Source organism: Eretmochelys imbricata, chromosome 1 (genome assembly GCF_965152235.1).
Source record: "Eretmochelys imbricata isolate rEreImb1 chromosome 1, rEreImb1.hap1, whole genome shotgun sequence".
Taxonomy (NCBI): Eukaryota; Metazoa; Chordata; order Testudines; family Cheloniidae; genus Eretmochelys; species Eretmochelys imbricata.
Genome location: NC_135572.1, coordinates 307,009,016 through 307,033,322, shown reverse-complemented (window position 1 = coordinate 307,033,322; position 24,307 = coordinate 307,009,016). Strand labels below are relative to the sequence as shown.

Sequence of the window (24,307 nt, the reverse complement as noted above, 5' to 3'; positions counted from 1 at the left end):
AGAATAGCACTGATTTGGGCTAGACATAATATAGACAGATGATGTGCAATCATCTCCAGAGATTTTTTGCCAATGCATCTCTGTCTTGGCCTGTGACAGACCTACTAATATTCCAGTCCACACTCTCTTGAATAGACTGCAGATATTGAAAAAGGGAAGAAATACCTATCTGCATAGGGTATCCACACATCAGCCAGCAAATAGTAATCTAGGTAAGGATACTGCAGATCTTGGGTAAGTGACTAATTTCTACCACAAAGGTGAAATATTTATTTTCCTCTGCTGCTAAGCCCATAGAGAGCTATATGGTTCAGAAATTACCTGTCAAGCTACCTGTCCTAGATGCACATTCAGTGCTAGCAGATGGGTGCTAGGAGACAGAACAGGTCTGAATGCACTCTGCACAAATATATGCAGAATTCAAAAATGGCTCAAATTTACCCATTATGTCTGTTTCGATAGGGTACAAATTCACTGCACACCTGTCTGTGCACCAGGTGACTTGATAGAGAATCTAGTCCTATGTGGTTGTTTTGTATTATATATAAATGGGAACTACAATGAAGCCACCATTCTCCTTATACTGGAACATTACCATAGTGCCTGAGCACTTGTGACCCAAGATGTTATTTGAATCTTCAGCAGATGTCCAGAGTTGCAAGGGCAATGTATAAAGACACTGTGACATTTAACTCCCCAGGACCGACACATTTTTATAAAGTGTTTAATTAAAGCTGACAGCAGACTTTAGTGACTTTCTGATGCCTCTCAAGGTTTCTCAAATATTTCCCCCAAATATTTCCAGAACTATTCATGCTTCAATTTCAATATCACACATTCAAATCTAATTATAGGATTCTCCTTTCCAATAATATCGCAGTTTGTCATCACTCTTGTAGAAATCTGCTAGTTGGCAATCCAAAATTAGAGACCAGAAAGCAGTTTTTGTAGACAAAAAAGAAGTATATAAAATAGCTCTACATATCTTTTTTATAGTAGCAATAGTTATATGAATTCATTTGTCTTTTATAGCACAATGTAACTGTTAAAAGTCAGGCTTGCACAACACTGGAATTCTTGTAATGCAGTGTATGCTACAATATTTAAGAAAAATATATTTATACCGGGAAGGACAATTTTTCAACTCACTCCACTCTTCAGATAACAAAGGATAGGGATAAAATATTCCCAAAAAATCTGAATGTAATTAATGTATCAAAGCAACAAAAAAAGAAGTTTACATTTATAAACAAGTTAGGTTTTCTTCTGGTTCCCTGTCTACCAAATTAATGCTTCCTGTGATCCCAGATTCTTCCTGAGCTGAGATGTTTTTTGACTTCTTTTTGGCACAATATGGAATGTGGCCACAAAAATACATGTAAATCCATGGATTGGCACAACTATTCAAATTACCCAGGAGCATGATGATGGTAAATGCTGCACCTAGAATGAAAGAATTGGAGAGAAACCAGTGTAAATAATGACAGGTTTCAGAGTAACAGCCGTGTTAGTCTGTATTCGCAAAAAAAAAAGGAGTACTTGTGGCACCTTAGAGACAAACCAATTTATTTGAGCATAAGCTTTCGTGAGCTACAGCTCACTTCATTGGATGCATACTGTGGAAAATACAGAGGATGTTTTTATACACACAGACCATGAAACACTCTAGAAAGTAGTAATGTTCTTATGAATTGATGCTCTTTGATGTACTTGTTGTTAAATCAATTGACTTAACTGTTGTAGGATCCGTTTAGCATTTTGCAATAGAGAAAAAGTTAAAATAACATTAGGAGAGTTCAGTTTATTCAATGGTTATAAAAAATTGTAATTCTGTGGCTATGTACAGTATATAATACATTGTAGCTGCATATGCATACGATGTCTTTCAGAGATCAATATTTTTGTATAACTCTTCTTACCCCATATAAATCTAAATGTTAATGTAGTTGCTTATTATCCTAATCTATGTAAATACTGTACCATCTCAGAAATGCATACCTGTAGAAAGAATTTTTAAACCAAAGATCAGAATGTGAGATCTTTTCAGAAGACAAGATTATAGTCTAATTTTATAAATTTATAGCATAATATTGTCTGATTTCTATCCGTATTTGATCTTTCAACAGCTAAACATTAGAAATGAAGTTGATAGGGAGTCTGTTTTAACAAAAGTGTAGCAATATAATTTTGAAAATGTTAAAATTGTGTACAGCATTTTATTCTTTTGTATTTTAGTTTGTTTTCATTACAAATATCAACCCTTACACAATTTGTAAATGTTCCATAGTTCACTGAAGATACTTCACTGCTAATAACATTTTAATATTCAAAAACACTTCAGAGGTTTTATAGTGTTGCTGTTATAAATAGTAAACCAGAAATATTTATTTTATTAATTTGAATAATTATTTTATTAATTAAAGTTAAAATGCTATATTGCTTTTAATTTCCCTAATATACAAAAAAGTAACTCCATAATCTCTAAAATCGCTAAATGTATATATTGATCTCTTGCTAGTACAGATAAAAGTTATAACATTTTGACTGTTTTGTTTACTAATAATTAAATGCTAATTAATCTTGGTTAGCCTTCCCTGCAGAAAAAAAGCCTTATTGAAAGTGTATGTTTGTACATGTGTACACACACACACACACACACACACACATTAAGTAACCCCCAAGATTATTTTTGATTATGCAGTGTCATACGTTACCAGCTATTGTACATCATTAGGGCCCTAACAAATTCATGGCCATGAAAAAAGCCTCACAGACTGTGAAATCTGGTCTCCCCTCATAAAATCTGGTCTTTTGTGTGCTTTTACCCTATACTATACAGATTTGAGGGGGAGAGACCAGTGTTTCTCAAACTGGGTGTCCTGACCCAAAAGGTGTGTGTGGGGGGGGGTGTCGCAAGCTTATTTTAAGGGGGTCGCAGTATTGCCACCTTGCTGCCTGCCTTCGGAGCTGGGCGGCCGGAAAGCAGCAGTTGCTCTGAAGGCAGCTGCGCAAAACTCAGGGTGGCAACACCGTACCATGCCGTCCTTACTTCTGTGCTGCTGCTGGCGGTGGTTCTACCTTCAGAGCTGGGCTCGTGGCCAGCAGCCGCCGCTCTCCAGCCACCCAGTTCTGAAGGCAGCACTGCCACCAGCAGCAGCACAGATGTAAGGGTAGCAGAACTGCAATGCCCCTTCAATAACCTTGCAAACCCCCCCCCCCCCCCCGCCGCACCCCACAACTCCCTTTTCAGTCAGGACCTAAGTTCTCTGTAAGCTACGTGACCGCACAGCAGCCTATTTAGCGATGTGCGGGCGCTCAGGGAACCCGTGCAGCCGACGTGCCGCAGCCAGGGGATAAGCATGCCATAGGCACCAACTTCCCCTCTAGTCTGGGGGGTGCTCAACCCTACCCTCCACCCCAGATCCTGCCCCCACCTCACCCCTTCGCCCCTTCCTGCTCCTGCTCTGCCCCCGTTCCACCTCTTCCCCACCTCCTCCCCCTTCCTCCCAGAGCTTCCTACGTGCTGCGAAACAGCTGTTCACGGCAGGCGGGCGGGAGGCACTGGGAGGGAGGGGGAGGAGTTGGTCAGTGGGACCGCGAGCAGGTGAGAGGCGCTCGGGGGTGGGGGAAGCTTGGCTGCTGGTGGGTGCTGTTCACACCCACTAATTTTTCTCTGTGGGTGCTCCAGCCATGGAGCCCCAGCCCAGACCTGCTGCGGCTGGGGGAGGGGCACCTATGCTATGGCTCCAGCCCCAGAGCTGCTGCGGCGTAGAGAGGCACCTCTCCCCCCTAGCCCAAATGCTGCTGCAAGAAGAGAGCTGGTGGGAGTCCTCTCTCTCCCTGGGCCATTGCCCCAGAGCCCCCTCCTGCACCCCAAACCCCTCATCCCTGGCCCCACCCCAGAGCCCGCACGCCCAGCCAGAGCACTCACCCCCCAACACACCCTAACCCTCTGTCCCAGTCCTGAGCCCCCTCCCACACTCCGAAACCCTCGGCCCCACCCACACCACATGAATTTTGTTTTGTGCACCAATATGGAGGTGATTTGTCACACATCACCTCCATATTGGTGCACATAAAAATATTCATTCCACACATGTGTGGGAAAAATTAGAGGGAACACTGGTCAGGACCCCTACAATTACAACACCAGGAAATTTCAGATTTTAATATCTGAAATAATGATATTTACTATTTTTAAAATCCTATGACTGTGAAATTGACCAAAATGGACCCTGAATTTGGTAGGGCCCTATACATCATTAATACAGTATGCAAACAAACTCGTCCTTCAAATTTAATCATACATAAAATGATTACACATAGTTTAACCTAAATAATATGTATATATAAAGAGGAAATGTAGCAATGTGGTAGTCTACTATAGTTATTGATAAGAAAAAGAAGTATCTTACCTTCAGTAACACCACTGGGGTACCATACAGACCACAACTGTACAATGAAGAAAGGTGCCCAACACAGGACATATGCAATAACTGTCACCACTGTCATTTTTACAGTCTTGATCATAGCCTTTGAAATACAGTTAATACTGCTTGCTTGGCATGGCAGGACTTGCTTCTGATTTATTGCTTCAAATTCATTCCTTTTTTTCACCTGTATGTTCATTTGTATTATTTTGCAGATCTTAACCTGGCAAATAGTAAGGATAGCTGTGGGAATGAAGAAAATAGCTACAAAAATCCAAGTCACATATGCCTTTAAGCCCCAAGGTTGGATGAACTCACCCCAGCATTCAAAAATATCTGGAGATATTTCAGTCTTAGAAAAGATAAATACTTGTGGAAGACTAAAAATCAGTGATATAGACCAGCTGGTGCAAATGGCAGCATTCCAAAGAGCCCTTTTCTTTTGGAAAGTGACCAAGGGATAGCATACTGCTTGATATCTGTCCACTGTCATAACCACTATCATATAAGTAGAGGCAAACATGCCCAACAACTGCAAATATTTGATAATTCTGCACAATGCATCTGGCCCTATGAAAACGTCTGTAATATCCCATATTAGTTGGGGAAGGACTTGAAAAAATGCTACCACTAAGTCCGCTATGCTCAGGTGAAGCATGAATACATACATCCTAGACAACTTCTTTCTCCTCCTCCACAATACCAGTATGAGAATAAAATTACCCACAGATGCTGTCATAAATATTATTCCCAACACAGCAATCTCTAGCTGAGCTAATTGCTCATCTCTTTCTGGTCTTCCAACTGGATCTGACTTATTCGTCAAATTCAGGACAAGCTGAGGAAAAAGATTTTCAGTCTGATATTCATTAGCTTGCACAGGAACTGAAAAATTCTTCATCGTGCACAGAAGCCACTTACAGTAGCTGTTACTCACGACTCAGGTTGATAGCTCTGAAGTATGGGCTAGTAAATATATCAGCACTGGTTCAGGTTTCAGTGTGTCTTGAAACAAAGCTCCATGCATGAATGAACCTGACGCAGCAAACCTGCATCTTGATAGACTTCTCTCTCTTGCTAGAGTGAAAAAAAGGCTTTATATAGTCTTCAAATAGAGTCTTATGTAACTTCATAATCATTTGGTAGGCTGTAGTTATCTTAGCCAATAGGAAAACGACTAATATAATAGGGATAAATATATAAATAAAATGAGAATCACAGAAACTTGAAATAATCAAATCACTTATTTCAGTGTGGCCAAAATCATACTTACATATTTTTACCCATGAGAGCTTTTCCAAATATAAATGTTATGTGAACCAGAACTGTATTCCTCAGTTTAGTAACTAGTAAATATTTACATGTGGATGGAAAAGTTAGGTCCTTGAGTCTGGCTGCAACCACCTTGGATCCCTGAGACAAAGACCATATCCTAAAAGCTGCAAACACAGAGAGAGAGATTTTTTCCATTAATTTTTCTGTTTTCAGATCTCAGTCAACTGATCTAGAAAAGAAGAGACTTAAATGATCCTTTATTGCAAGAAGACTGGATTCTTTTATAAGCAAAAAGAAAAATAACACATGGAATACATTACATCTAATGGGACTGCAAGCCTGCTGATATTTTAATGAGAGGGGATGGGAGGGAGGGCAGGAACATTCTGTGGAAAATCCAGCTGCTGAAGAGATATGAATGATATAGCAGTCTAGAAGACCACTTCTAAACTCCAGTCCTACAACCTGTATAGTTGTTTAAATGTTTTAAAGTAAACTGTCTAATATTTTTCTTTTCTCTACATGGAGTAAATTATTTTGATGATTTCAGGAATCTTGTCTAAGTATAGCTTATGAATTCTGTTTCAGATTGCAAACTCAATTTTGAAAGTCGGGCTTGCTGCCTTTTTTGTTGTGTTTATGCCTCCATCTTGGACTAAATTCTAAGGGGTGGTGGCACATGGCTAACAAAGACTTAATCTACACTAGCAACTTATATTGATATAACTATGTTGCTCAGGGGTATGGATTTTCCACACCCCTAAGTGACACAGTTACACCAACCTAACTCCTGGTGTTGCCAAAGCTGTGTTGACGGGAGGGCTTCTCCCGTCTGCATAGTTACTATCTCTCGGAGAGGTGGAGTACCTATACCGATGGGAGAAGCCCTCCCTGTCAGTGTAGGTAACTTCTACTCAATGCAGCTGCTTCCCTGTGACCCTTTTAAGTGTAGACAAGCCCAAAGGAAAGTTGTTAAATGTTGATTGTCCATTTAAATGGACAAAGAGATGGATACTGCCCAGGGCAAACCAGTTTTTCAAGTCTGGACTCCAGAAGGTTTGGCAACTAAGAGTTTGTCTTCATGTACAACTCTACAGCAGCACAGCTGCACTGGGGTAGCTGTGCCCCTGTGGCATTTTAGTGAAGATGTTATTATGTCGACGAAAGAGCTTCTCCCATTGGCGTAGTTAATCCACCTCTCCGAGAGATGGTAGCTATGTTGATGGGAAAAGTTGTCCCATGAATGTAGTGCTGTCTACGCAGTGGGTTAGGTTGGTAACACTATGTCACTCAGGGGTGTAGAATTTTCACACTTCTGAGCAATGTAGATATACCTGTGATGGGATCCCCAGGGTACAACCTGGAACTGTGGGACCACTGTGCCCCCTTAACTCTCCAGCCTGGGCTGCCTTTCATGATGCTCTGCTAGTGACAAGGAGCAAACCTCTTGAACAACACAAGCTCATTAGTTAGTTCACCACTTCATCAAATGATAGTGCACATGAACCAGCCTTTGTAAGCTGAGCAAATTCCCCGAGCACATTAGTCAAACTCACTGGTAAGGATAAAATATTAAAATAGGTTTACTAACTACAGAAAGATAGATTTTAAGTGATTATAAGTGGTAGGCATAAAGGTCAGAGATAGTTACCTTAAGAAAATAAAAAGTAAACACACATTCTAAATCCTAAACTTTTAGGCTAAGCAAGAGTTGAATCAAACAGCTTTTCTCACCCTAACAGATGTTACAGGCAGCTCACAGTTCTTAATACACAGGATAAATTTCCTTCTCAGCCTGGGACCAATTGCCTCAGTTTTCAAAGTCTTTGTCTTCCCAGCGTTCTTGTTGCCATCAGTGTAGGTGGAGGAGGAGAAAGCTGATCTCATGGTGCCACTGTCCCTTATTTTATACTCTCAATTCATGTCCCAGGGAAGATACTGGCCCAGGCATGTCCTGGTGGGCCTTGCTGAGTCACAGAGTTGAGCAATCCCCATTATGTGGTGCTTGCACAACTGAGTCATACAGCTGAGCAATCCTCATTGTGTGGTGCTTGCACAACTGTCTCTTACAGAAGTGTAAATCTCTTGTTTACAATTCTCCGGCTCGTCAATGGCTCATGATGGTTGCTTAATGCCCATTTGGGTGTGGGTCACCACCTTTGTTGTCATTGGAGAGCTAACTGTGGGCATGTCCCAGACACACAACATATTTCAAAAACAACCATATAGCAAAATCTCATAATTTCATACACCATAACAATATATGTATTTTGACAGGACAAGGAGTTTCAGCAGATCATGACAATTCATATGGTACCTTACAAGGCATGTTTTGTATGAAACATCACAACCATATACAAATGGGGTTTACAGGATGCTATTTTGAGGTACAGCATGTCACAATACCAATATAGGTCTGTAGTGTAGACCGGGCCTAAGCAACAGATCACCTAGTAAGGCTGATCAGTGAGTCACCTGACAAAGGGGGCGGGCAGGAAATTATAAAAGAGAGTCTCTCACTGGCCACTTTGGAGAGAGCGGGAGGAGAGACCAGAGAGACTCCACATTCTTGAGGAGAAGTCATATTTAGGAGGACAGGAAGTAACCTGGATTACTTAGTGACTTGAACCCAAAAAAAATTCAGAGTGGTGCAGAATCTGAGGTAGAGAAATGCATACAGGTATGTTTATTATTCTGTTTAGACCTGTATATTTCTTGTGCTAGCTAATGTAAAGAGTGATTGGTTTTGAGACCCCTTAAAAAGTCTGTGTATTTATTTGCTTTCAACTATAACATGTCTCTAAAGAAGTGAACTGTAAATCTAGAGTGCCTAAAAGATTGGAGCTCTGAGAAAGGTCATGCTCAAGCTCCTAGGGCGTCAGGAGGGTCAGTACTGTACCTGGAGGCCCAGGGCAGATATGCTGTGAGGACCCATTTCTGTGAAGGGGTAACAGAGAGAGCCTGTGTCCGGGCAATGTGCCAGAGAGGTAAATTAGAAAGAATGTTGCAGTTTGTGGAGACCAAGGGAAGCTTAAGAGAATGCAGGCGCAGCCTGTGAGGCCCAAATACAGCAGCCTGGTAAGTCTCCAGCTATGGTGAGCTCTGCCAGGGCTTTGTGTGACAGCAGTACTAAGACTGTGATATTTTCCCCCAGTTTCTCTATTTGGTATGAATTTTGCATATAGTTAGTGACAAAAGGGGATAATAATACATTTATTATCGTCTCATCTCCCCAGTCTTTCTTCTCAGTCCCAAAAGACATACGTGGATTTACAAGAAAATTGAACATGAATAGAAACATACATCTTGCCATGGTGTTAGGGTATGCATGTTCTTGTGACCGAAGTATGGAACTGGGAGTCAGGAGTCCTTGTGGAGAAGTACCTGACAAGGGGACACAGGTGTGACTGAGCCCACCTCGCTTAAAGGCCCTGCTCATTATGTGACAGACAGACTCTGCTATCTTTGCCTGACTCTGAAAGTTGTCCTACTGCTATGAAGTTTTACTTCACCTCAGGTATAATTTATTTTGGTACACTTTATTTGTATTTCCTTATGTGGTGGGTGTCAATTAACCTCTGAAGTCTTTTACCCAATGCACAGGAGGAGTTCAGATGAATTAACTAATGGTGAGACGTTAAAGTACATTAAATTTCCGTGTGGACACGCTCATTCAAAAGTAAAGTAGCTTTACTTTATTGTAGCTTCTTCCTGTTTACTTCTGAATGAAAATGTCCACATGAGGGTTTTATGCACTTTAACTTATGCATATTAACTTCACACCCTTAGTTAATTGGTCTTAACTTTCCTGAGTGACCCCATGTAGACAAATCTTCTCTCTATCCTACTCCAGTGGAATCACATTGGGGTACTCTTCTGAAATTATAGATTCAGTCTTTGAGGATAACTTTGAAAGTCTCTCTCTCTTTGTCACTCCTTAGATGTTTCTTATGAATAAACTTGAGTTTGGTTCTGGACCCTGACTGTATCATATGCACCACTTCATTTATTAAGCACAATTCTGCACAGCTCCTGTCCAGTGTTTTATTAAAGTACAGGCCTCCTACCTTCACTATGCGGGGTTTGCAGTGTTAAAGCAGGTCATAGCTTTTAAAAGTCTTAGTCAGATAGTTTCCTCGGTTTATAAGACGACCTTTTCAAATGTTCCCTGGAGACATATCACACCACCAAGGTGTAGGGGGTGCAACACAGTGGTCAGAACAGGAGTCAGGTCTCATGGTCAGAGCCGAGCCAGAAGGTAAAACCAGAGTCATAGTCAGGAGACAAGGCAGTGATCGGAGCCAGGGAGTTTGGAGGAAGGTAGAGACTAGGGCTGGAGTGGGAACAGGCGAAGGTTGGAGCAAGGACTGGTACAGGAAGAAGGTCTGGCACAGCTGGGGGAGTAGAATGCATTGAGAAGCCACTGTGCTACTATTGCTACAAAGCTTAAATGATGGTCTGCTGGCTCTTCTGTCCAGTCACTTAGTGAGAGCTTATTGGGCCCAGCAGAGCTCACTGCATTGCCAGGCCACCGCACCTGGAGCCATCGCCTCCTAAAGGCCATCGGCCCTGGCTTTTCAGGGTATCTTCAGTGAAATTCCTGCAGGAAGCTGGGAGTGAACATTTTCTTCTAGTTCCCAGAATCACTCCTCTGGACCATACATCTTCCTGGCTATCAGATACTGCAGCTTCCCCCAACCTGTTGAGAATCAAGGACCTGATGGACTTCATGTTCCTCCTGCCTTTGGACTTTTACTTAGGGTGGAGGAGAGTCAACCCCATCAGGGAAGGGGTTGTCAATGAACAGCTTGAGGAGGGAAACATACAAGATGGGATAACTCTTAGAGATTCTGGGAGTTGAACCTTGAAGGACACTGGGTTTATTTGTTTGATGATCTGAAAAGGATTCAGGTATTGGTGGTTGAGACTGGCAGAAGGACAGTCCATTCTCAAGTTCTGCTCAAGAGCCAGACTTTATCTCCTACAGCAAGTCAGGAGTGGCTTGTCACATTTGGTTGGCATTATGCTTATAAATAAAAATTAAGAATAGTTTAAACTAGAAAATACAATAATGGCAGCTGAAGGGTTATGTAATGTAATGGGAAATTCTATAGGAATCTATGAGAGCCCATAGAAATTAATAGGAATGATGCAATCAAGGCACGGTATTGCATCACTTCCTGTGGGGAATGATTCAGCAAAATCCCGTAGAAATACATTATAGCCCATAGAAACAAGAGGGACTTCAAGTCAGGAAGGAGCTAGGGTTCATCTAAAGGTCAGCTGAAAAACCCCATAGGAATGCACTGAGCCCACAGAAGTCTATGGGAGGAGGAGGAGCTTTCTGTATACGTGACCAATTAGCATATGCTAATCTCTGAAAGCTGATTGGCTAAACTTGAGTGTCACATCAGTACACCTGACAAATTAGCATATGCAAATCCCTGAAAGCTGATTCGCTGAATTATAATAAATTAATGAGCTGAAATCAGATATAAAGGTGACAACCACCAGACTAAAACCTTGTAGGGACAGGGACCTGAAGGAAAATGGAATGCTGCAGGACACCTGGAAGGAAGAAGATGCTTATGGAGCTGCGGCAACCACACCAACGGACCACAGCTGGGGAAGAAAGCTACCTATTGCCTTACAGCAGCAGAAGGAGCTAGCTACACATGATCACAAGCATCAACAGCGCTCACTAGCGGCCAGCGCTCTCAAGGCAGATACTGTGGAAGCAACATCACAAGCCACAAGTAACGTTTTTTGTAAGTAGCTAACGGCCCTGCTACCCTAGCATCTTTAGCAGCACCACAGCCCACGCTCGCTATCATTGTTCTTAAGCAGCTCTTACCGCAACAGCAGCAATCCACCCAGAGTTCTGAGGTTGCCCTGGCAATGGCCGTTTCTGCCACTCCACCTGCAGGAAGCCACCACAGCAGCTACCATAACAGCTACCAATGGCTTCCGTATCAGTCATCTGAGGAGAAACTTCACCTCAGCAGGAGCAAGCAGCCACCCAATGCAGCCACTATCACCTGCAATCCACCATCTCCGAACTGTGATCTCTAGCTACTGACAGAACAGAAGGACCCTTGTAAGACGACTCAGAGGGACATTTTAAGAAGGCTTCTGTAAGTTTAATTGTCTTTTATCTCAACATGGCGTATGGGTGCGAAGTGTAAATAAAGCTTTGGATGTTCGTGGTCTGAGTGACATCTTTCCCCTACCTGTCTAATAATCGCCTGATCAGCACTTGTTGGTTGGTTAGCGTTAAGTATTTAGTATCAAATGTTTAACTGATATAATGTCACATGTTTAATTGTTACATTGGCATAAGGCATAGAGTGTTAACAGTATAATCATTTACTTATGTGCCTTCAAGTTAAACTGAAATGGTTACTGCAGTGTTGTGTTTTTATTTGCCACGCCACTTCATTCCCTTTTAAACTGTAACCCTGTCTTACCTATCTCTACTCTTTTACTGTAACTACTCACTTCTAAATAAATATTATTTTTGTTTTTGAAAGATTTACTGCTTGACTGTCTATTCTTAATCAGAGAGCTGTATCCATGTCCTTTCAAGGGAAAGTTAGCTAGTCGTGACTTAGAATATCAGGGTTGGAAGGGACCCCAGGAGATCATCTAGTCCAACCCCCTGCTCAAAGCAGGACCAATCCCCAATTTGTGCCTCAGATCCCTACATGGCCCCCTCAAGGATTGAACTCACAACCCTGGGTTTAGCAAGCCAATGCTCAAACCACTGAGCTATTGCTCCCCCCAGACTTTCCCTGGAACCTCCTTTAGGGAGGGCCACAACCTTAATTACTGGAATAGATAAATTTAAAAATAAAGGTTGTTAATTAAAAACAGCATTTGTAGGCAATATCATTGTCTTAGTACAATTGGTTTCAAATCTTCTGGTAACAAGCTTTCTGGTAGGTGTGGATTAAATTAGGTGAAAATTGAAATTTGATAGAAGGGAATCTTTTAAGTTGAAGAGTGGGTCAAGTTGTTGTACACAAACTTGGCCAACACACTTTTCTGCTGACTTTTTTCGGCAGCTCTATGCTAATTATTTTTGGGAGGGCGGGGGTTTTGCACTTATTTCTTAATTTAGTACATTTTGCCTGCAATGCTGTACTCACTAAATACTGTTCTTGAACAGTGGCTTCTTTTTACTTTGGAATTATACAAATAAGTAACAGACATTGTTTTCCCCCGACCTTTCAGGAATCATTCCTGTTTAGTTTGTTTCCTCCTCTACAACTTTGATTTGCTCCTTGTGTTTTTTGCAATCATCCTTCAAGGTGGTACATTTCATACTCCTGGGAGAATTCATAACAGTTCTGCACACAATACTTTAAAATCTTGCAAAATTCTGCATATTTTATTTGTCAAAATAACACAATATAATCACACCAGTTTCAATTATTTTGGTAATTTATTTCAAAATATCTGTCAGCAGTAGGTCTGTAACAATAAAAACAAAAAAGATTCAGGAAATGTTTTTTGACAAATAGATTCCTTACCAGGCATATTAATAGAGAACTCTGAGTAATAATTCATTTAAACTACAATACAGAACCATATTTCCCACACTCTCAGAAGCAGTGCAAAGGCTTGGGGGAGTCAGGGGCAAGAGAGGGGCTGAGGGAGAGGGAAGTAATTGCTGGGAAGGAGCCTGGGTGTGAACTTAGAGGGTTGTTGGATATGGGTGGGAAAAGTATAGAACAGGTTTTTTTTGTGGGGTGGGGCAGGATTGTTAGGGAGCTTCCCCCATGCAGACCTTGGCTGACACCTTGCTTCTCCCATTCAGTCAGGCACTTCTGCCCCTGTCCCCATGTGTCTCTGTGCCCTCACTCAGCCATCCCCCTACCCCCATGTAGCTCTGCACCCTCCATCCCCCTATGTCCCTACACGCCATCAGCCAGCCTCCTCCCCTCATCCTCCTGAACCCCCCTCCCCTCTGTGGCTCTGCACCTCCACTCCTATTCAGCCCCTGCCTTACTCTGTCCTCCCCAGCTAGCACTTGTGAGCCTCTGTCTGTGACCCCATGTGCCCCACGCTGTCTGTCTATCTCCCCATATCCCCTTTCTTCTGACCTGGCCTGACAGGTGCTGTGAGGAAGGCACTGCAGGCTCTTTCTGTTCCCTATGGTAGCTGGGGCTGGCCAGAAGCAGCTGATCTGTTCTAACATCACAGAACCCTCTGGTGGGCAAAAGGTGGAACTGCATCAACTTTCCAGCAGAAGCTATTTTCTGCAGAAAAAAAAATAATTATATGGGGCATAAGAATTACACATGCACGCAGTGGCGCAGAATTCCCCCAGGAGTAATTTCATTTGTAAAGTTTTACCCTCCAGAAATAATCTTTCCAAAACTGCTGCCTTGATTTGGTCTTCAATTGCCTTGGTTAAAAACAAAAAAAAACCCAAGATACTATTTTTCCCACAGTTGCCAATGGGTCCCATATTTTGAAGATTTCAGTGGCATTCAACAAACCTTTGCTGTGCTCTACCAAGCATTCTGGGTTTGGGGGTTTTTTTTGTTGTTGTTTTATTTATTTTTTTTTTATCTAATACCACTCTCTGGAGTTCCTTTTTCACCCAGTCCCAAATACTTCTGTGGGGAGTCCATAAAGTCTACCCTTAGAGTTAACCCATTTCTTCAGCATAGTATTAACTTCCACATATTGAAACTCCTAAACCCTTCCAATGTAATTTCCCTCAATTCTAGGTTATGACCCTCACATTAAGAGGTATATACATTACTGTAGCAAAGCTAGACTCACAAGCATGGAACCTCCTGCTGGTCATCTTGGGAATTAGCTCTTCCAGCCCAGAGTGCCCTCTGCAGGCCAGGTTCTCACCTTCCTTTAGGGCTCCCCATGTCCCTCCCAGACCCCAGTGCCCCTTACCCTGGGGTTCTGCCCACTGCAGTACCCCACAGTCTGGGTCTCCCCTCCCAAGGGAACCCCCAACCCTCAAAACCCACCTTGCCTCAGTGGCAACTACCAGTCATCATCTAGTCCCTGCTCACTGGGGCAGACTTCAGTCCATAATGTCCACTTATCATTGGCAAGGGGGTAGGACCAGCTGCCTCTGCCTATTCCCAGGCTATACCTCTGTAGCCCCAATTCCTTTCCTGGCCTTTAGCAAGGCCTGCAGCTTAGGAGTTTGCCAGGCTGGAGCTCCCCAGCTTTGCCCTTCCCAACACTGTTCTGCTCTGCTCTGCTTCAGGTACCTTGCTCCCAAGCGGCTAACCCTTCCTACTCCAGGACTAGAGCGAGACTCTTCCAGCTTCTGGCCCACAGCCCTCCTATCAGGGCCAGTTGGGCCCTAATTAAGCTGGCTATAGATGTGGCTGCTTCCCCAATCACCCTAGCTTGGCTGCTTTTAACCCCTGTTTTACTGGATCGGGCAGCCGCCCCACTACAATTACCTGCTTCCAATTAGTGTATCTGAGTCATAGCACCACTATATTTGAATTTCCCTGGGATCTCTTCCACTTGGTTTCCTAAGAACTCAGTTCGACTTCAGTCTCATCACTTAGGTTCCTTTATTTGGCACACAGTAAAGCTCTGCTGAATTGATTAGACTCAAGCACAGGAGGTGAGTATAGGGCACACCACACAACCAAAGTTACACAGAAACCCTCTTCTTTATTTTTTACACATTTACACATCACATTGCGTTTACTACATATCACATTACATGTTTTGGGATTGGCTGGGTTACTTCGTAGGAACCAATCCCTGTACAGCATACTTTCTCCATGCATTGTCCATGTACGATTTACTCTTTACCTCATCTTAAATTCCAGGATTATTTTATACATTTTTATCTTGTTGTGATGAGACATTCACCCCAAACGGGCCTAGAAAGAGTTAATGGGTCTGAGGAGAAGCCAATTAACCAGATAGGCCTCACCTGAGGGAATTTAGCTGGCCTACATAATCCCTGAAAAATGATGGAACCCAGCTGAGAAGGAGCAGGTAGAGCTAGGATGAAGCCAGGAAAGTGGTAGTAGAATGGGGCTGTAGTGAGGGAGGCTATAGCCACTCTCTGGACAGTAGAGAGGGAAAGAAGAGAAATTAGGTAGAGAGGGTCAGGAAGAAAGGCTCAGGGAAAAGGCAGCAAGATTTAAGATGATGTAGGCCTTGGCTGCTGATTGTAGGGTCCCGGAGCTGGAACCTGGCATAGAGAGTGGGCCCAAGTTTCCCTATCAGCCACTGGGGAAGTGGCACAGTCTAGGCAGTGAAAGAAGGAGTGCAATCTTGGAGGGAGAGACTTAGATACCCCAGAAGAGGAAAACACACAGTGACTTGGCTGGAGGGCCATGCCAGAAAGACAGCGCATCCTGAGTAAGAGAGAGAGAGAGAGAGAGAGAGCACGCAGCAGAAAGGGGCTTCAGGTCATGCCAGTGAGCAGTAGAAAGGGGTTTCAGACCTGGAAAGAGTTAATCCCCAGAGCAATCAGGAAGAGTTACACCTATGGGTGAGAGGACCCTGTGAGACTTGTCCATTGTCAGTGGTTCCCTGGATAGTTCACCCTTATCTTAGCTACTATAGACATTCTGTTTCCAGCCTGCTAATCCACTTACCTTCCTATTCCTTTCTCACAAGAAATAAGGCCTCACCCTTGTTCAATTACTCATGTCAAGCCGGGTCTACAAATCTTAGCACATAAAGCCAGGGGCTGTCTTCGGGAATGTCAAGGTAATCCCACAACACAGGAGGTCTTGCTGCAGCTAGAACCTTGAATCCAGGGAAACACCAATAGGTCTTAGAGACCAGCAGATTAGGTCTGCAAAAGGATCACCTGGGAGCAAAGATACAACTAGTGGTCCCACTGACAAAGTGGGAGGATTTAAGGACAGTGGTGAGGGCTTCCTGCTCCACTTCACAGTACTGTTCTTAGTTCCTAGATGGTACGTAGCCATAAAGTCAAATCAAGAGAGGAAAAGGGGCCAGCAAATCTGACACTGGTTGAGTGGTCATGTCTGTAGATGTTCCAAATTCTTGTGATTTGTCCAGACTCTGACAGGGGCACAGGCATTCTCAAGGAGGTGATTCCATTCCTCAAAAGTGACAGTGATGGCCAGGATCTCTTTCTCCCACACATCATAATTTCAATCTGTGGGAGTCAGTTTCTGAGAAAAGAAGGTGCAGGGATGGAGCAGCTGGCAAGGACCTGTGAATACGTAGAGGACTACACCTATCACAAAATCCAAGGCATTGGTCTCTACTATTAAGGCCTTTGTTGAGTCCAGATGAGTCAAAATGAGGGCAGAAGAGAATGCCTTTTTCAAGTAGTCAAAAGCATGTCAGCCCGCTTTTTGAAAAGGGATGTTATATATGTGATATATATCAATCATGTTAGAAAAGCCTTTGATGGATTGCTGGTAAAAATTTGCAAACCTGAAGAACTGCTGCACCCTATGTATGTTCAAGGGCACCTTCCACTCAGTGATAGTGGTAGCCTTATGGAGAGTTTCACTGGTAAGATGGCCCAGCTGAGAAACGCCACACTATCCTTGTCAAATTCAAATTTCTTGGGTTTCATATAAAGTTGATTTTGGCAAATCCAATCAATAACAGTGCACACATGGTGGTCATGGAGCTCTTGATTCTCAGGAAAAATGAGAATATTATCTAAGTAGATGATCATGAATCGGTTAAGGGTATTTCTGAAGACATTCATAAAATGCTGGAAGATAGTGGCAGCATTTTATAGACCAAACAGCATAACTAGGTATTCAAAATGGCCATATCTGATTTGAAATACCATCCCCCATTCATCCCCCTGCTGGATTCTGGCCAGGTTGTATTCTCTCTGCAGGTCTAGCTTCATGAAGACCTGAGACAGAGTCTGTCCAGGAGTTTGTTTATGAGTTGAAGGGGTATCCGTTATGGATGATGATCTTGTTTAGGGCTCAATAAATGACCCAAGATCAGAGAGATTGACCCTTCTTAGCCACAAAGAAAATAGGTGCCCGCATTGGAGAAGTTGGAGGGTGGATGAAGATCAGACACAAAGACACTCCCAAAGGACCTGCACCACAGGTTTGTCTATGGTGTAAATGTGTCCAAAATGAACCTCTGCTCCTGACTAGAGGTTGATGAGGCAATTGTATCTGCAATGAGGTGGTAAAGTGTCCACCTCCTGTTTGTCAAATACATTGGCATACTCTCAATATTTCACAAGAATTCTGGACACTGCTGATGAACCTACAGTTTGTGACCCTGGATCATTAGGGGTCTGGAGCACCCTGCGGAGCTTGACTGATCATCGGATGGGGCTGGGAATGCATGCTCATCAGCACTGTGGGGAACAGAAGAGTATAGACTGTGATTGTGAGTTGATTCAGGAGTCATTGGTGATGAGCCAGGGGACACCAGGGATGACTGGCGCATGTGGAGCATGGATAACACCAACTGCAAAATATCATGATAACTAATGAGAATGATCTTCAGGAGGCTCTTTGATGCATGATGGAGCCTGAAGAAAGAGGTGACCCACTGATAACCTCGATGATCTCAGGGAAGTCCTTGTAGAGGTTGGGAATCAAATCTCCTTAAACTCCTGGTCAATGATTGGAGGCACCTGCGTCAGCTAACGCTTTTAAGTGGACATCAGGCATGACAGGATGCTGGAAATGAAGAGGAAGACAAAAAGTGGCGATGTGTGGAATAGAAGCTGCAAGATTCTGGCAGAGAGGTGGCGATGAGACTTGCTGTGGGGAGGAGTAGGGCATAAGTCCAACCAGAACCCCTTACTGGAGCTGGGCTCTGGAATTTCCTGACCAAGGGGTGGGCCAACCCTTGGTCAGGCAACCTGCTGTAATGTGCCTGTGCATCCCACAGTACAGGCATGATCCGAATATCTCACGATGGCTGTTTTCATCAGCAGAGAGATGGGCTGGACTCAGTCAACTTGCGTCAGTTCAGGGTTTGGTAGGACAACTGAAGTTTGGGAGATGGAGGAGTTCTGACCGAGGGGGATCGGGTAGCACAACATCTTTCTTGGGCCCTCCCCGTTAATTGGTCATCAATCCTAATGCAAAGATCAATTTACAGCTCCCAAGCCAGGCGGAGGTTCCACCCATGATAGTTCATCTTTGACAGAGTAATTGAGCCTGCCCGGCCTAAAGCGGTTTTACTGAACTGCCTCATTCCAGTGGGTGCTCAAAGCCAGAAAGGGACACTTGTTTCATTTTTTTATAGTACTGTCTTCTACTAGACCTGTCAAGGTTCCTTCCCCACTCTGAACTCTAGGGTACAGATGTGGGGACCTGCATGAAAACTTTCTAAGCTTACTTTTATCAGCTTAGGTTAAAACTTCCCCAAGGTACAAATTAATTTTACCCTTTGCCCTTGGAATTTTCTCTGCCACCACCAAACTTTAACTGGGTTTACTGGGAAATGTAGTTTGGACACATCTTTCCCCCCCAAATCCTCTCAATCCTTGCACCCCACTTCCTGGGGAAGGTTTGGTAAAAATCCTCACCAATTTGCATAGGTGACCACAGACCCAAACCTTTGGATCTGAGAACAATAAAAAAGCATTCAGTTCTTTTTACAAGAAGACTTTTAATAGAAGTAAAGGAATCACCTCTGTAAAATCAGGATGGTAGATACCTTACAGGGTAATTAGATTCAAAACATAGAGAATCCCTCTAGGCAAAACCCTAAGTTACAAAAAAGAGACACAGACAGAAATATTCATTCTATTCAGCACAGTTCTTTTCTCAGCCATTTAAAGAAATCATAATCTAACACATACCTAGCTAGATTACTTACTAAAAGTTCTAAGACTCCATTCCTGTTCTATCCCAGGCAAAAGCAGCATACAGACAGACCCAGACCTTTTGTTTTTCTCCCTCCTCCCAACTTCTGAAAGTATCTTGTCTCCTCATTGGTCATTTTGGTGAGGTGCCAGTGAGGTTACCTTTAGCTTCTTAACCCTTTACAGGTAAGAGGAATTTTCCTCTGGCCAGGAGGGATTTTTAAGGGGTTTACCCTTCCCTTTAAAATTAGATCAGTTCTTATTTTCCCAAGGGTCTTGTCATAAATATAAATAATCTTCCTAATGATAAGAAGTATGTTCTGGGATATTAATATAACTACAGTCATGTAAACACAGTAAGAGTTCCTTCTGAGAGCAGGATAATTGCTAGCAGAGGAATTCTTGTGTATGGGACGTTGGCAAAAAGAGCAAGGACTTAGCGAAATCAAAAGCTGTATAGTTAAAGCACAACCCTTCTAGAATGGAGGGAGTTATAGCAAAAGAAGTGCTTTAACAATTCAAGCATTTAGTATTTAAGTATAGCTTATTTCCCTTCCCTTATAAGAATAAGTTATAAGGCACATTTATACCACTATAACTGCAACCATGTTAGAGGTTGTACCAGTATAACTATTTTGATTTAAAAAAAAAAAAAAAACCACACCACCATAACTGAAGGAGTTATGCCAGTACAAAAAACTGTAGACCAGGCCTAAGAATTCATTTATAGCTCATACAGCTAGAGCACTGGTGGGGAATGTGTATATAGGTAAAACATCCATATAGTAGTAGCTAGAGCTATGCTGTCTGCATTAAGTAGAAGCAGGCATAATGGCCATGGGTTATTGCATGGAATATACTTAAAAAGCAACATTTAGAACACCTTTAAAATCATGCAATATAGATTGCTGCTGATGCTGGCCTCGAGGCATTAGAAAATGCAGGATGATGAATGTAGGTGACAGTTCCACTCCTTGAACATGATGAATTTTTCTTTTATAGGGGGAAAGCTCATCTGGGCAGGAAACCAGTCTGAGACTATGGAAGAGACTCCCACAGAAACTAAAGGCCATCACAAACATGGGCGGCAGGGGGGACACTCTCTTTGGGGAGGTTAACCCCCAACCCGTCTGGAGGAGCCCCAGGCCAGCCAGAGACCCTGAGTTGCCCCATGGGACAAGCAAAAGCTTTTCCGGAACAACCTGAATTTTTTATATGCACCATGCGGTTCCGGAGCGGCTGAGGAGGCGGGGTGTGCTACTCAGCTTTGTGGGTACATCAGTAAATCTGTCTGGAGTTCAGGGAGATTACTGAAGAATCCAGGAAGATGAGTAGCACACACCGCCTCCTCAGCTGCCCCAGAACCTGCATGGCGCATAATAAAAACGTCCTCCGGCGGAAGCCCGGCCCATGCAAACCGCCAAAACCCACAACCTGGGGTCCAGTGGTGGTGGTTGCTTAGCCTCCCCTGGCTTATTATACCCACCACCTACGATCACAAACCTTGCCAAGTTCCGCTCCCAACTGCAAGCACAAGGGCCACTTCTTTGACTGTGCCTTCTCTAACATAAACATACAGCAGCATGTACGTTTTAAAAAACAAAAAGACAGCACTACACATACAATTCTCCCCCTGGGGAGAGAATGAAAGAACAAGCCTCATGTGACAGTTGTTAGTCACATTGCTTAATGCACTATTTGCAAGTGCTCAGTTATGGTGATAAGGTTGGTATAACAATCTGAATAAAAAGGGCTTTGTGGGAGAGGGCTGATATGTCTCCAACCCACTCACTCAGATTTCTTCTGGAATACTTGGTGAATCTTGCAGCACTAGTTACCTCTTTATGCCCAGGACTTCAAGAAGTAGCACTGAGACTCTCCTACACGAGTGTGCATTTTCCAGTGGTTTAAGGTCCTGAGATCATTTTCCCAAGGAAAATTTCAATTTTTCATTGAAAAAAAATGAAAACTGAAAAATGTTAGGTTGAAAAACCAAAACTTTCTATAGAAAATAGAAAAATTCCATAGAAAAATTTTGTTTAGTCAAAAAAAAACCCACAGTTTTTGATAAACATTTTTAACCAACCCTAGACTAGATTCTACTCCCACCTTTGCCATACCATAACACTTTGTGTTTGTGTAGAATTTGACAAACAAACATTATTACTCTAATTTTAAGTGAGATTAAGTGATATGCCCAATGCTACACAGAAAACCACTGCCAGGTCCAGAAATAGAATCAGGTTGTGTGACTTTTGGTCCTATACATCAATCATAGCATCTCTCAGGCATCACAATCAGTCTCACTGCCTATAAAGGATTTGCCCAGGATCTAGTGTGGTCTAATGTATTAGGCACATTACTGAGAGTCAGAAGTACTAGATTCTGCACCTGGTACTGAAATGTGACTTTGGCAATGTCATAACCTCTGAGACTGTTTTTTTATAGATGGAGAAAGGATCACAATAGTTATTTGCTCAGTAAATTGTTATGTAAGAGTGTGATGGGGTGTCCACCCTACCCAAGACTTGAAGGGGTTAAGGTGGCCAGGTAACGCCCCAGGCTGCACCTGGAGAAAGAGCCAAAGAGCAGGGATTGATTAAATGAGGCTCAGCTGGACAGAAACAGGAGGGGCCTGTATAAAGCCCAGAAGCTGAGAGCAAAAAGGGGATGCAGGAAAGGTCTGCAATCACTCCCTAGGAGAAGGGAGGTGTGTTTGGGGCTATAGAGCTAGGTAGCCTACAGTTACACCCTGGGAGGAGGGATTTTGGGCTGGTGAACTCAGAGAAGAGGGAGAGTAAGAGAGGTAAGAAAGGCTCAGGGGAAAGGGAGCAAGGTGTGGGATAGGGCAGACCTTGGCTGCTAATGACTGTCTTGGGTGCTGAGCTGGAACCTGGAGTAAAGGGCAGGCCTGGGTTCCCCTATCAGCCACTGAGAATGTTTACCTGGGGCCAAATTTGGACTCCAGATTTAAGTGCGTGATTTTCATTAACTTCAAAAATATCGACTAAAGTTAATGGGAGCCCCACTTACACATCTACTGGAGATTTTCCTCTAAGACTGCAACTTTCGTGCACAATTGCTACAATTGAATTCCAGTTGTAGAACTCTTTTCCCTCATCTTGTAAATGATTCTTTAAACATCAGTTTCTTTCAGCTGGCCTCAGAAAACTTTGTGAGGTTTTTAAAATATTAGCATTCAAGCTACTGTGCACATTTTAAGTATGTCTACTATTCCTGCAAGTAACAGTGGGGTCCTTCGCATTCTCCCTTTAGCTGAACCTGAGAAGGGTATCTGATTGAATCACTGCAGTTGCCAGTTGTACTAACAGGCAACAAGTTATCTCTTTCCAGTTATACCATCCCAGATAGCCCAAAAAGACTTTGCCAACCCACTTGGTGCTGTGAGGAATAGTTGCCAGATAAGGGAGCCACCTACAGGAGCCTGAGGTACCAGGGAGGAGGAAGCAAGGAGGATGGAGAGATACTGGGCTGGAGGGTGGGTTGTTGAAAAGATTGATGGCTTTTGGAAGGGCAGCCTATGGAACTGATGGATTGTTTTCTGTGGGTCAGTGGAAAAAGTGTTTTACCCAGAGCTGTATTGCTGTCTGAGGTGGGAAACTTCTGAAATAGCTCCTTGTTAAATTTTTGGCGTTACATTAATGGCGGAATCTGTTACATACAGAAGTTGTAAACAAAGACATAATAAATGGCAAAGTATTGAGTTGGAGGAAGTACCTAATACGATACCTCAAGGATTGGCAAAAAGTCCAATCTTATTTAACATCCTTATTAAACAGCAATGAATGAAATTCTCAGGCGATACTAAACCAACAGTTTCAAACACCATAGTGAGGACAGGGAAATAATTCAAATGCACCTGGGGAGATTGCTTATTCTGACCCCCATTCATGCCAAACATTGGGCCTTGTCACTTGTATAAACTGTGACAACCCTACTTTCAACCAGCTGCTACAGTAATGAAACTCATATCTCGATTATTTGTTGCAGAAAAATTATACAACTATTTCAGTCATCACAAATAAGCATAAAAGGAACCACAATACTGTATTTTAGCATGGCTATGACTCTTAAATTCTGTATCACATTATTATGATCCTTTATTAAATATAGTGCTGGAGGACACAAAAGGCCCTATCCAGGAAGTTGTACTAACATAAGGAAATAGTCCCTGCCTCTAAGAGCTTTTTTACAGTCTAAAAAATACAGAATATTAAAGGTTGGGGAAAGGAACACAATAGAATCATAATTTACTCCTTAGATGTTAAAACTAGGGCGTCCATTACTCACTTACAGAAATAACTGAAATCCAAAAATAAAATATACTATTGTCCAGCCCTAGGCTGTTTGCAAGCAATTATATAGGAAGGGATTTTCAAAAGAGGGTGAGATGCCCAACTCTCTAAGACTTTCAGTAAGAGTAAGGCACCTACCTCTTTCAAGCACTTTGAAAATTCCACCCGTAGAGAGTAAAATAAAATCAGAGAATCGGGTTCTATAATTTTGATAATGGCTGTATGGGCAGAACACTGAATGTTCTTTCAGAAATGAAATAAAGAAAATATTAAACATAAGCCCAGTGTCCTGAAGCCTTGGCCTAGGGGAGTAGGGAGCTCACTACTGGAACCTGTTGGTGAACTCAGAAAAGAGCAGCCCAGACTAGTTTGAGAGCTCCCGGTGAACAAGGGTTCCCTAAGGCAGTGGTTCTGAACCAGGGGTACATATACCCATGGGGGTATGAAGAGATCTTTCAGGGGATACATCAACTTAGCTAGATATTTGCCTAGTTTTA

The 24,307-nt window shown here is 42.8% G+C and overlaps 1 protein-coding gene across 1 annotated transcript; it reads right to left on the bottom strand.

Moving 5' to 3' along the window:
• Positions 1 to 781: 781 nt before the first annotated feature.
• LOC144259529 (arg8-vasotocin receptor-like) lies at positions 782 to 5,331 on the bottom strand. Its single transcript, XM_077807784.1, has 2 exons — positions 4,416 to 5,331; positions 782 to 1,443 (listed from the first exon to the last, which is right to left on the bottom strand). Exons 1-2 carry the CDS (start codon positions 5,329 to 5,331, stop codon positions 1,244 to 1,246), a joined length of 1,116 nt encoding a protein of 371 aa, XP_077663910.1. The 3' UTR covers positions 782 to 1,243.
• Between the last annotated feature and the right edge of the window lie 18,976 nt (positions 5,332 to 24,307).